This window comes from Dreissena polymorpha, chromosome 13, assembly GCF_020536995.1.
Source record: "Dreissena polymorpha isolate Duluth1 chromosome 13, UMN_Dpol_1.0, whole genome shotgun sequence".
Taxonomy (NCBI): Eukaryota; Metazoa; Mollusca; class Bivalvia; order Myida; family Dreissenidae; genus Dreissena; species Dreissena polymorpha.
In genome coordinates, this window is record NC_068367.1 from 67,327,691 (window position 1) to 67,341,949 (window position 14,259).

Genomic DNA, 14,259 nt, shown 5'->3' on the forward strand with positions numbered 1-14,259 from the left:
TCATTTCCTCACACATTCAGGCAGTTGGCCCTAGAGCTAGGACATCAGCATATGAAGTAATACCCATTTTCATATGGCATGGGTAATATTGATTTATTTATCAGCTGTGCATATGGTAGATTTTTTTTTATAATTTAAAATACCCAAGTACAAAACACAAATCACTAAATAAGACGGCTCAGCGGCTGAAATACCAAGTTGTATTCAGAGGTGTAGGCCAGTTTGAAATACTATAAGCAATCTAGTCTCTTACATTCATGGTATGCTAGAATCTTCAACCTGTGTGTCTTCTTCCACCAAAGAAAGCATTTATAAAGTGTTGTTTTTTTCATTGCTACTTCATGATTTAAAATAACTCAAATGCATGTTAATGACATGATAACAGTTTACAAGAGGAATTCATTGTAACTTGTTTTTAAATGGAAAATATACCGGTGGAAAACAGAGGGTTACCTTGTGATAGTAGTTTCAAACAACAGTGATTGTGAAATATAATACCAAATTCAAAAAGTTATCGACACCTGTGTGCGGAAATTTGTAATGGTGTCAGCAAACGAACAATGAATTATGCAGCAAAATTCCATCCCCTTAAAATTATTTAGCAGTGTCTACAAAATTAAAACAAGAACGAACACAGCACTACCACTCAAGCCACTACTGAATTACGCTTGCCAATGTTGTTCAACATACAGCGGTATTTTTCATGCACGAGAGTTCTCGAGCTATTGATATTGCTGTTGGAACGGCTAAGAAGAGACTCCGCAGATTCTGCGCGCACGAGACGTCGATAGCTGCCAGATTTCTGTATCGACTGCTGAATGCCTATATACAGAAGTATAGGAATGAAGGCATAGCTAGAGTTTATGAATGAAAGAATGCCATGGTATGAAATAAATGAGGCTCGCTCTGGGAAAATGGGGCTTAATGCATGGGCGTTGTAAAGTGTCGTCCCAGATTTGCTGATGGAGTCTGCACAAGCTAATCAGGGACAACACATTCCACATAAACTTGAGTTTGCTAAGAAGATACTTCATTAGCCTGGGCTAATCTGGGACCACACTTTACGCACATGCATTAAGCCCCTTTTTACCACAGCAAGGCTCATATCTATTAAATTAGGTAAACTGAATAGCCAGACGCTTATTAAGAGATTCTAGCAGTTTTCTGGTTGCTATGAGAAAGGTCCCTTCAATTCTGTCTACTCGAGGGGGAACTAGTAACTTTTTATCTGGTGATCTCATAGTGGACCACACATGTGTGACATCACTGTGATTGTCACCATGGTAACCCAGGCACCTTATGTGTCAGATGATATTTGGTGTGCCACTAGTAGTCAACCTGCAAGACTGTTGTTTCTTATGTTTTTATCAATGGTTAAATTGTCATTGACCATGCAGCCATGCTACATGTAGCTGTCTTGTTCTCAAAACGATTGTGTTTTATTTTGCAATCTCAGTGGTAACGTTGACTAGGAAATCTGATATTTTCTTTAATTCTGAATGTGTTTTTTATAACAATTTCTTATTTGCCAATAAATCCTTCAGCTATGTTCTCATTAACTACGCGCTCTTTGGGTAATCATCAAACTTAACATGCAAAGCAAACTAATTCTAATGCTCATTATGCAAAACAATTCTATGGAATAGACCATCCATGGTTAAACAGTCAATAACTGCATTTTCATTAAAAAAAATCACAACAACCATTCAGAAACTGAAACATTACAAAAAAATTTGTCAGCCGAACTAAAATGGACACATTGACATCCATTCTGTTGCTTACTGCACCTTCAATGTTGAAAGTGTGAGAGCGGTGAACTAAAGGCATCCGTACGCATGTATACGCAATCTCATCTAGAGAAAGATGATAACAAAAATTGACAATTATAGCACATTTTGGCTGCTTTTTCTATTTTTAGAATCAGCCATTATAAACCATGTTAACAGTTGGTGATTTTTTACAAACATTGGAGCAGTCTGTTGGTTAATCATAGAGTTGCTATGATGTTTAAACTTTAATACCAGTTAGAAACGTATTTTGACGCATTTGTAGTCCATTAGAAAGTTACATTTAATTAAAGACCTTTCTAACTTAAGATTCAAGTTTATTGGTTTCAAGTCCATCCGTTGGCTACTGATGAGCAGCAAACAGCAAAAAAACCTGACCAAACTGCTCTGTCCTAAGTTCCGTGAATGTGTTGATAATAAAAAAGGGTTTAAACCGTTTGAAAGTGCGGTAAGAATACATATAATTTGGAAATGCACTAATGTCATGTGATACTACCTGAACAAAAGACAAAGTACAACATTCTATCATCGTAAAATTTCTTTATAAATCTGCATAAAAAGTACATCATGATAGACATAAAATAAGGTATTTTTTATCATTGTTGAATGGCCATTAAACAACTCTTTATTGTTCAGATAGACAAACTTGGTTTAATACCTTGAGCATAAGAACTCCAAACAGTTGTTTATATGTACATATATATACAATTAATATAAAATTATTTTTTGAATATCTCTTGACAATTATGAAATATTTACCTATATAACTTTATCATATTTAGTGAAACAATATTGCACATTACTTTAAGTAGAAGTAAAAGATAAAATTTGAAATGTAAGTAGCCAGTGGCAGGTTTTATTTATCACCAAAGACAAGTTTTAATTAGCACCAAAAGCCAAGAATCAAACACACAAAAAACGAGAAAAATGCTTAAAATAGTTTCTCTGTTATTTATATATTCTGACACTGAAGTTGGAAATGGAAAGGGAAGTAATAAAGTATAATTCATGTAGAATATTTCTTACAGAAATTCCTTTAAGCAAACAGCACAGACCCTGATGAGACACCGCATCATGCAGCGTCTCATCTGGGTCTACGCTGTTTGCAAAGGCCTTTTTTCTAGACGCTAGGCATTAATGGGTTAAATCCTAAAAACTGCACTGGAACTATGCTTTGGAATTTGAATAAAGTTCGCTATCAAACTTGTCCAGCATGCTGTGTAGAGTATATAGAATCTCATTCCTGATTAGTTATGTTGTGATAATGAAGTATATATGAGCCTCCCTTTGTAAAAAGGGGGTTTCATGCATGTGCGTAAAGTGTTGTTGCAGATTAGCCTATGCAGTCCAAACAGGCTAATAAGGGATGACACTTTCTGTTTAAACTTGATTTTTGCTGAGAAGAGACTTTCTTTAAACGAAAAATATCATACAAGCGTAAAGTGTCGTCCCTGATTAGCCTGTGCAGACTGCACAGGCTTATCTGGAACAACGCTATACGCACATGCATTAAACCCCTTTTTCACAGAGCACGGCCCATAAACATCATATTTCATGCGGAAAAAAAGTTCAATAAACAGTTGAAATATTTTGGATCGTATCAGCAGGACCATTTCTGCGCTTGTTGAATGCATAAATATTGGTGGTAGTTAAAGGCCGACTAGCTACCTATGGCAAAAGGTACACACACAAATATCAGTCAGTTTTACAGAGTGACACACTTGAAATGTACACCATAAGAATGTTGTTGAAATGGACAAACACGTAATCAAGAAATGATTATCAGTAACTAATGAAGACTTTGCAAAGCTGTTGATATATTTATGATTCTTTATTCTAATCAATATTTATTAATTTAATAGAATTTTTCAATTAAAATCAGTATTATTTATAAGCTCTGAATTAATTGCTTTTCAGCAAAAACATGTTTGGTGTCTGATTCAAGTAAGTCACACTGAATATAATAGTATTATATCATGGTTATGCATTAGTCTATGTAATCAACCCCCAAGTTATCCTTCCTACCATCGTAAGATTTCCCCCTTTGATGCATGGATCCTGAAATGTGAATTAATACCAATGGTTTACAGGTCTCAGTAGGACACCGGTGGAGACCCAGAATAGATGTGAGCTCCCATCTGGGAAAACTGGGCTTAATGCATTTGCGAAGAATCGTCCCAGATTAGCCTGTGCAGTCCACTTGGGCTCATCAGGGACGACACTTTCGGATTATATTAAATGTTTGGTCTAAAGGAAAACTAGTCTTAGCAGTAATCGACTTTAGGCAAACTGCACAGGCTAATCTGGGATAACACTTTACCAACATGCATCCCAATTTTCCCAAAGGGAGGCTCATGCAGATTGAATCTTCAGATGACTCCAATACAACCACAAGTTCATATATTAGCATTAACCCTTTGCATGCTGGGAAATTTGTTGTCTGCTAAAATCTCGTCTTCTGAATTTCTAAAATTAGCATTTTCTTCAAAAAAAAATTTCAAAGAATACTATCAGATTGGCAAACAGTTTGGATCCTGATCAGACGCCACGTTCTGTGGCGTCTCATCTGGATCCAAACTGTCTGCAAAGGCCTTCAAAATTCAGTTCCAGCACTGAAAGGGTTAATCTTGTATACTTGTGATGATAATTTTCAGGTTACCCATCTAAATTATGACTAAAAGCTATTTTTATAATGTATGAGCTGATTTCTCATTTCCCAGAGCTGTTGTTGTAAACATTTTTAAACTTCAATCCATTGGATAATGAGTAATAACCCCCAATATTTTATATGTGACACCAATGAATTGAGATAGAATCTTATTCATATTAAGAAAACACACCTTAAAACAAATGCTCAAGGTATAGGCACATGGAATATAAGTTAATTCTGTCAGATTGCTCTCCTCAAAATATCTTACTCCAGTTTGAAATGCCTCAGAATGCAAACATACATAATTATTATAAAGCTTATATAATGAATGACAAATCCAAATGCATTTGTGATAATTATAACATTAGGTAAGTGCAAACTAAGGCTATGATAATGTTGCCTCTGCCAATATGACTAATACATGTATATAGCTCAGTATACCCTACATTAATAGTTATCATATCAAGGCAAACTACCATTCAAATTTTACTTCCTGCCCGTGAACAGTCTCAAAAGCATAAATGTCTCTCTAAAATAACGTGAATGACTCTATGTCTCATAAGCAGAAGCAGTATAATATCTACATGCCCTGGTCCCAATACCTTTATTTAGCTCTTTAAGGCCCCTAACTTTCTGATAAATCTCACTGCTTCGGGGATCCATATGACCCTTTCGTTTCTCAGACATGCTCTGTCGACCGAAACCGTCTCGACTAAATCCATCACCCACTGGGGTCCTGTAAATAAGGGATGATACATTGCAAACAAAGAGCAGGACAACATGTTGTACTACAGTTCTCAAAACAAAAACAAAACTGATGCAACTCCCCTTATTAGTCTTCATTGAGAATATATATTTAGGGTGCCAATAAAAATAACATCATTTTACAATGGTGAATCTGCCATACTGTCTACTTAAATTAATGCTTGAACTCTGGAACCAAAGTTGTATGAAAAAAGTGAAATATCAATTTTTATTTCAGTAACATTTTCCTATATTTTGTACAAAGCATGATATACAGGTTCGACACTCAATTTCTGCCACCTACAGCTCGCTCTCGTCGCTAGCCTGGCTTGGATGCCGGTTCCAGTCCGGGCCCTTGATCCAGGCAGGTTCCTTATTCTCCTCGTCAGAACTCTCACTGGGGGAACCGTGCTCGATGCCCAGCGTTGAGTGAGGACGGGGACGCTGAAAAAAAAAAATTCTCATTCAATGTTTATTATTGGGTTATAAAAATATAGGCAGATAATGTTAATTTGTGCTGGTACATACATACTTGTCCAATTGTTGCAATATATTCCACTTGTCAATACAAGTTGTGACATATCATGGGCACTGGCTAGATATGGACAATGAATTTACTGCTCTTCGACCAAGGTTATAAATATGTTTGCAGAGTTAAGCATACAAAAATATGTTTGATATCAACACTTTATGTTTGAGATCAAAGTTGATACAATTTTGGACGGATATCATTTTAAAATTATTGAAGTCTGCATATACCATAATGTGATAATTTGCATTTTATTTTTAAATAACTTTTATACTGGGTAATCTTGGGTAACAGTTACCATAAGCTTCTTGATTGTCAAATCTGTAAAACTAAATCATTGCACTCAATCTACAAACATCTGAATTTTTAAGATTTTTTTTTCCTGTAGAGTTAAATAACTGCCCGTTATGCAGGATTTTAATAAATTACATCAATTCCTTTTCATGATCTTGTAACAGACTGAGGGATATCGTCTAAAAGTATTTTAATGATCAGGTTCTTGGTAAAGAATCAATTGGAGACCACACACATGTACACAGCATGTAAAGTATCTTCTGTTTTATAATGCTGATAAGCCATGCCTTCAGAACATGGCATTGATATATTTTGCTTATCTGTGAATTGTGCTGTAAGGTTAAATGAATTTTTTTTAATTTGTCCAAAAAGGATAAATTGCCTAGCCAACATGTTTAGTAGCCAGTAAAAACAGAGACTTTTGATAATTTGAACAAAACATCCAAAAAACAACATCTCATGGCTTAATCAAACTTTAGTGATGCAAACTTGCAAAGAAACAACATGCCAACAAACAGTTTATCTAAACTGCAACAACCCACCAAAAATGCTACCTGTTTTGTAAGGTCAATGATGTTCTTTCTACCCGGCAGCCCGGGTGAGTCCACATAGCTATCATGCGTTGCCCGAGTGTAGGATTCGTTCCTCAGCCCATTACCCGCAATTATCCTGTCCAAGAACATATTAGGAGATTTAAAATTCCCCATCACATCCCCATTGGCTGTCCGTGGAGGGGTGCCCAGCCCATCCTTAGTCACATGATCATTATTGTCGAATGAATCGTTGTTATTCAACTCCTTCCCAGGTGGCACGCCCCAGTTGGATTCCTCCAATCCTGGTGAGGTGAAAGGTGAGGGAGATGGTGCCCCTATTCTTCGAGCGACCTTGATGTTGATACTGCCTGGAACCGGCCCCTCTATTTGCATAGCGTTACGTAGAAGGTCCATGGCCCCGGTGTTTGTACGCTTGATCAGCGAGACCTCGTTCACTTCAAGAAGCTGGTCGTTCACTTGCAGACGACCATCCTAGAAATAAGATTTGGCGGATATATGATAGGCTACAGATCAATATTAAGAATATATGATAGGCTACAGATCAATATAAAGAATATATGATAGGCTACAGATCAATATTATCTAAAGAAATATGTTAAACATAGAATTAACAAAATCACTAAGGAAAGAAAGGTTATGAGAAAGCAAAATATTTGCAAGTATCTTATTTTTGTTGCAAACATCATTAATCATGGAATTTTAACTCACATTCACCAAACTACCTGCAGATATACATGTAGTACTGTATACAGCCATGAAAACTGTTGATAAATGTAAATGTCTATGTACATTTTTTGCTAGTTCATGCCACCAACTTCTTGGCAATTGTTTAAACTAAACCAGACAAATTTTTTATGGTAAATGAAACAAGGCAGACAGAGTGAAATGATCGGTGAAATTCTGTATGTTCTGCACACAGCACTGCATCACAAAGTTGGCCTTTTACCAGAAACTCGTGCTTGTAAACAAGTGCACATGGTGTGTTACAAACCTAAGTCAGCATTGCTTTGTTATAATGTCTTCTATGGTGGCATTTTCAAATTTTCAAAAACATTTTACAACAAAGCATGTTTAACTTTGATTCAAAGGCCTCAAAGCTTACATGATGATGATTTTTACATGCAAACTTAGTCCTTAAAACCTTCACCAAAAGGAAAATAAACATTAAATTAACATAAAGCTTGATTCTTCCAAAATCTAAAATCTTTGCAATATAAGTGATAAACTAATTTATTATATATATATGTGTATACTAATTGACTTTGAATTCCTATCCCCCCGTTCACACATAGACGCCCCTTCTACTACGATCAAAGCGTGGCCAAAAACATGGCCAATCGTGACAAATCGCAGGAGAAACGTAGTGGAGTCTTCATAAGCGCAGTATGATCGCATAGAGTCTTCATGATCGGAGAGCTCTACGCTCTCGCCACACTTATTTTGAACATGCACAAAACAAACGTAGCGGATCGTGGCCAACACTATTCGGTGTATATATAGGGGCATCATAGTATGAAGACCATAATTTGTCAAATTGCTCAATTTAGACTACACTCGGCCTCGATCCCCCCAAATCCAAAACTTTTTCATATCATGGCTTGATCAGAATGATCGTCATAAAGTCGCAGCTCTGTGAGAACGGGGGTTAAGGACTAAATAAACATAAAAAATTCAACCCCTCATGTAGAGATGTACCTTCGAAGCAGCACCACCGTTTATCACAGCTTTTACGAAAATCCCCAGGTCACGAGTCCCTTCCTCTGTCGTAAGGGTCTTGCCCTTTACACTGACCCCTAACCCTGCTGACCCCGTATCGTTAAGGGCAATGTTAAACTCTATGAGCTCCTTGTTTTTCATCACCGCCAACGTGCCATCATCTCCAGCCTTGTCAGGGGGCTGGAAAATTCCATCAGTGTCATGAAGGTCAAGGTGACCTTGTGGAATGTTTTCAAGGTCATTTGAGTTGGGTTCAAGGTCACTGGTGTTAGAGTCATGCTGAAAGCAACAGAAATGGCGTGCACACTTCACACAACACAGACACATCACACAAAATCATAGCTATTTAACTAACACAATGGAAACTAAAAAATAAAATGCACTGCAAATTAACTTACTAATTATAACAAATTAGTGAAAAGCTGAAAACTTAATTATGACATGGTTAAGATGACAAAACACAGAAGTGCCAGGAAAGAACACAAAAAGAGAAACTAAGTAGAAAAAGAGACTAAGAATTCTTATTTGCCAATATAAATAAACAACGAGAACAAAATAATCATAAATACAGAGACTTAACATGGCCTAACTAACTGTGTAAACCACAACACTAGCTGGCATCAAATGATAGAGATCAATACAACATCAAAAAGCAATGACATTAATGCCATGAAACAAGACAAAGGCAGAACAATGTGCTTGTTGTGTCAGTCTGCCATTGTCAAGCATCTCTCCATGTACAACACCAGACCCCCAGAATTGCATCTAATTCCATTAGAAGTATTGGGTGTCTGCTGAACGGAGAGTTACATGTACATGTACCAAACAATGGAAGAACAACTAAAGAACACTCATCAAAAATTAAATACTCATATGACACAGAGTATTGCATTTTGCAATGAATTAACGTTGGAATGCACAGATGGAGAAAAGATAAAAACAAAGGTAATTGAAATCAAAGCAATACAGAACAAGTTATGCATGCTGTTATAACTCTAAATCATAAATATTTAACTGAATACAATCGTTAGAAAGCCACTTATTAAAAAACTACAGACACACACTAGTTTAACTTTGACACTAGTTTAGCTGTAATAGAGCTGTTCAACAACAGCAAAATTTGTAAGGTTTTAAAAGAAAGCTCACTAAAGAATGGTAAGACTCACTGGAATTTAACACAAAGAATATAAAGTGAAGATAAAATACAAGTTTCCTTTTTACTATTCTCTAAAAAGAATTGTACCTAAAATTCCTGATCAAATCATTGGGAAAGATATTGCAAATCATGACTTCATAATTCATATTTAAGGTGTTGTTTACATGTTATCTTTCTTTTTATACAAATCAGCACATTACATATGATATTCTGTACTGTTATGTTAAACTATTCTGTCTTGGAAAGATGAACAAAGATATCGAAATAAAATAAAGTGTGAACAATACTTGTATTTTCAATTGTTGGAAATATTTTGGTTTTCTTATACAAAGTCTATAAGAAGACTGTTGGTCAAAACGTCACTCAAAAATTTTTGTCCCTGGGCCCATATTCACCAACCAATCATTAGACTTAAGTATAAGAACAAGACTATTGTCAAGCAATATGGTCCCCTACCCGTGAAACTCCACCATTGTCAGATTTTTGTTGTTGTTGCCATAGCAACCAGAAGATTTGACGTAGCAACAAAATGAAATGATGTGCATAATCTCCATATTGACATCTATCCATGTTTCAAGTTTCATGAAAAAATATTAAAAACTTTTTAAGTCATTGCAGGATCCAGAAAAGCGTGACAGACAGACTGACTGACTGACTGACTGACTGACTTAATGACATACTGACGGACACACAGAGCCCAAACAGTAAGTCCCCTCCGGTTTCACCGGTAGGGGTCTATAAACTTGTTGAGTCTAAATTGACATTAAACACCTCAAATGACATCATTTTTCATATAAAAATAGTGCTCATGACATAAGAAACATTATTGGCCTGCATCTATTTAATGTGTAAGGAGATATTAATTGAGTCTTAGTCTAGTCTATATACATTTGAGCCGCGCTCTGTGAAAAAGGGGTTTAATGCATGTGCATAAAGTGTCGTCCCAGATTAGCCTGTGCAGTCCAAACTGGATATTCGTCAAGAAGGGTCTTTCTTTTAATGAAAAATACATGATTAGCCTGTGTGGACTGCACAGGCTAATCTGGGACAACACTTTACGCACATGCATTAAACCCTCTTTACATACAGCGCAGCTCATTAGTACTTATGTCTAAAAATGGTTTGTTGTTTAGGCACCAATTTCTGTTTAACTACTTATACTTATATTTATATGTTGTGACTTTAACCATCAAAGAGGACAAATAAAACAGTTATTGGAATTCGTCCTATTTAAAGACCTTTCAAAATGACATTATAATGACTGAGCTGAGTTCATTGCATGTCATAGCAAAATAGGGGCCTGGGTGGGTCCATAAAATGTACCTAGGGGTCTGGATGGGTCCAGAAAATGTAGCTAGGGGCCTGGTTGGGTCCAAAAAATGTAGCTAGAGGACTGGGTGGGTCCAGAAAAATTAGCTAGGGGCCTGGCTGGGTCCAGAAAATGTAGCTAGGGGCCTGGCTGGGTCCTGAAAATGTAGCTAGGGGTCTGGGTGAGTCCAGAAAAGGTAGCTAGGGGTCCATGGTGGTGTCCTTATAGTGGGCACAGAAGCCCAATACATTTTGCAAAATGACACAATTAAAACTACCTCTGAAATTAACAAAGTAAAAGAATTAATACTTATTTAGAAAGTACTAATCAAAGTAGATATCTGATTACATTGTCAGAAAATAACATTTATAATCAGTCTATTTCAACCTTTATGGGGTAGTTATTTACTTCTACTAAATATAAATACATGATAATAAACCATATCAACCAGCAAGTAAAAACAAACATAAAACAGAGATATGTTTTCTTTAAATTAGTTTAAGATTTCAAATGATTTGTTAAGTAACATATACCTAAATCTCTATATCCAGTGAAAGTGTGTGCAAGCACATGTGTCTCAACATTTGACCAGGGCATTTTTTTTCAAAAGGTTAACCATTGTTAATGATTTTCCAAAATAAACACATCATAGCAAACAAATCTACAGATTTTAGACTTCATATACAAATGTATACAGTAAAGAAAGACAAATTAATCTCCAAGCCTAAACCATGGTTAACTTAACTTGTGATTAATCTTTCGAAACTAAGTCCAGGTGTACAATCATGGTTGCCGTGATAACACACTGTTACCAAGGTGATACGTACCAAGGGTCGGGGCACCCTGAACCTCTCATCCTGGGGCGTGGTTTCCTCCTCGTCCATTTCCTGCTCGTGTCGAGAGACCACGATGAGAACGGTGGAACCAAGAGGTGTGTTTCTCAGCATGGCCACTGCATCGCGCTGGGTTTTACCGGTCATCTCTACACCATTAACCTGGGGATGGAGTGTGCAGTGCATGGTAAATTAATAGACAATGCTGGACCTGGTTGCGGTGATTAAATTACCTCTAGATTGAACACTAATGAAATTGTAAACAAATTCTTTATCCATTCTTATGCAAAAATAAGTTTCATCAAATTAGCTCTAGCTTGAGCATTATTGAAATAGTCACTTAATATCTTATTTATTTTTTTGCTAAATAAGTTTCATCAAATTAGTTCTAGCTGAAACATTATTGTTTAGTTCCTTGATACTTTATCCATTCTTTCACAAAATAAGCTAAATAAAACAAGAGATTGCCAAGCAATATTGTCCCCTACCGGTGAAACTCCACCATCGTCACAATATTTTTTTATTTGTATGTTTTATATTTGTTGTCATAGCAACCAGAATTCTTGACGTAGGAACAAAATGAAATGATGTGCATAATCTCCATATTGCCATCTATCCATGTTTCAAGTTTCATGAAAAAATAAAAAGAACTTTTAAAGTTATCACAGGATCCAGAAAAGTGTGACAGACAGACAGACTGACTGACAGACTGACTGACGGACAGAGTGCAAACCATAAGTCCCCTCTGGTTTCACCAGTAGGGAACAATAAGCTCCAAGTTGAAAATATTGAAACAGTAAGTTATTGACTGATCCATTTTTTGAAACAGTAAGTTATTGACTGATCCATTTTTTGAAACAGTAAGTTATTGACTGATCCATTTTTTGAAACAGTAAGTTATTGACTGATCCATTTTTTGAAACAGTAAGTTATTGACTGATCCATTTTTCGAAACAGTAAGTTATTGACTGATCCATCTTTTCGAAAATTATGTATCATCTTAACAACTGTAGCATGAACAATATTGAAATAGTTACTTGATACTTTATCCATTATTTTGCAAACTGAGTTTATTCAATTTAGCTTTAACCCAAATGCTAGTTTTTCCAGGCTATATCTAGTGACAGGGGTGTGGTTTTGAAAACATATCAGGGACCGCAAATACCATTCTTCCTTGGTTATTACACAATCAATTAAAGTTAACTAGTATCTTAACAAAATGACGATATCTGACAGCTGAAAGGAGGTGACATTACAAACCTGACTTCAGCACATGCTCATCTGATACTGAAAATCTTCCTGCATACCTATGAACTTATGTAGCAATGATTGTAAACGATGCATAAAGCAATATGTTACAAACCTCTAGTAGCCTGTCCCCAGCTTTCAATCGTCCATCACTTACAGCAGCCCCTTTCGCCAAGATGTTCTTAATGTAGATCGGTGAGGGACCGCCGGTGGCATTGTCCCGTGTGGTCACACTGAACCCTAATCCTTCCTGAGCTTTCACAAGTTCAATCTCGATACACTTGCCTATTTTCTTAGTGTTTGTTGGTGCGATTTTTTTATTGCGATTTTTAGTCAAAGTTCCCGAAGGAGTAGCTGTTGGATTTACACTATTCTCACCACTATCACTTTTATTTTCCTGACCACCAGTTTGAACCTTTCCTGCTGCGTCTGATGTTTCAGCACTATTTTTATTATTTTTCCCTTCTGACCCACTTTCACCTGTGCTCAAAGTTGTTGAAGGATGTCGCATGGGAGGAGTCGGCGGTAAAATCCGTCTACCCACAGGGGAAAGGGCCTTTACAGGAAAGTTTGTTTTCGTTGATGCACTATTTTCAGAACTGGAAGACACTGGACTTGATTGGTTGTGTAGATTGTGATCTCCATTTTTCTCCAAGGGTGTACTGGTTTCAGTCGGACTGGAGTCCGGGAAATCTAGGTCGTAAGATTGAGGGGGTAAAGTTAGGGGACTGGGCTTAGTTGGTGAGTGACCCCTTGGCTTGGGTAGAACCATTGGAGGGAGTTTTTTGGGCATTTGTGGCACTGAGTGTTTTACGACTTTCAACTTCACTTCATCTGTCTTCATTGCATTTCGAAATATTTCCTGAGCTCTGTAAAATGAGATTAGATATTGTCATTAGTACGTCTATATAGCTTTTCTGAATTACAATTAAATTCCTATAAAAAGACATCAGAGAATAGAGTAATCGACACCATCACTGGGTGTGTGTAATAAGATATTTTTTTTAGTCTTTCAAATTGTGTGTCAAAAACTATCTACTGTACACCCGAAGCTTATCAGCCTCGTCTTAGCTATCAACACAACAAAAAATGTAATTTTCAAGACCAAAGCTCTATTATACAATGCAGGTATTAAATAACAAGCAGCTTTGTACCACATTAAACACATTTCACTACTTCGTAATACAAGTGACAGGTCTTGTCTAAAATCCAAAGCTTACAGGAATGATACTGTGCTATTTTTTTTACTAAGGGCAGCTGAGGTAGGAGTTTGAAAATTTCACACATGGCTAACTGTCTTTTTCAGGCCCATTTTGAGAAAAAAGTTTTTTTTCAATTGGTATTTTTTCACACGAAAAAGTACAATGACTTGGGAAAAACTAAATAATATATCACTCTTTTATACTAAATAAAAAGAAAAACAAGCAAATTCATTTAAT

At 36.3% G+C, this 14,259-nt stretch overlaps 1 protein-coding gene across 1 annotated transcript in view; it reads right to left on the minus strand.

Annotated features, from left to right (window-relative positions):
- The window catches only part of LOC127855156 (partitioning defective 3 homolog), an 87,031-nt gene that overhangs the window by 19,848 nt on the left and 52,924 nt on the right, over positions 1–14,259 (minus strand). The window contains 7 exon segments of the mRNA XM_052390561.1: positions 691–822; positions 5,040–5,173; positions 5,486–5,625; positions 6,559–7,029; positions 8,254–8,553; positions 11,567–11,734; positions 12,936–13,689. Of these exon segments, the coding sequence (XP_052246521.1) occupies positions 691–822; positions 5,040–5,173; positions 5,486–5,625; positions 6,559–7,029; positions 8,254–8,553; positions 11,567–11,734; positions 12,936–13,689 (2,099 nt within the window).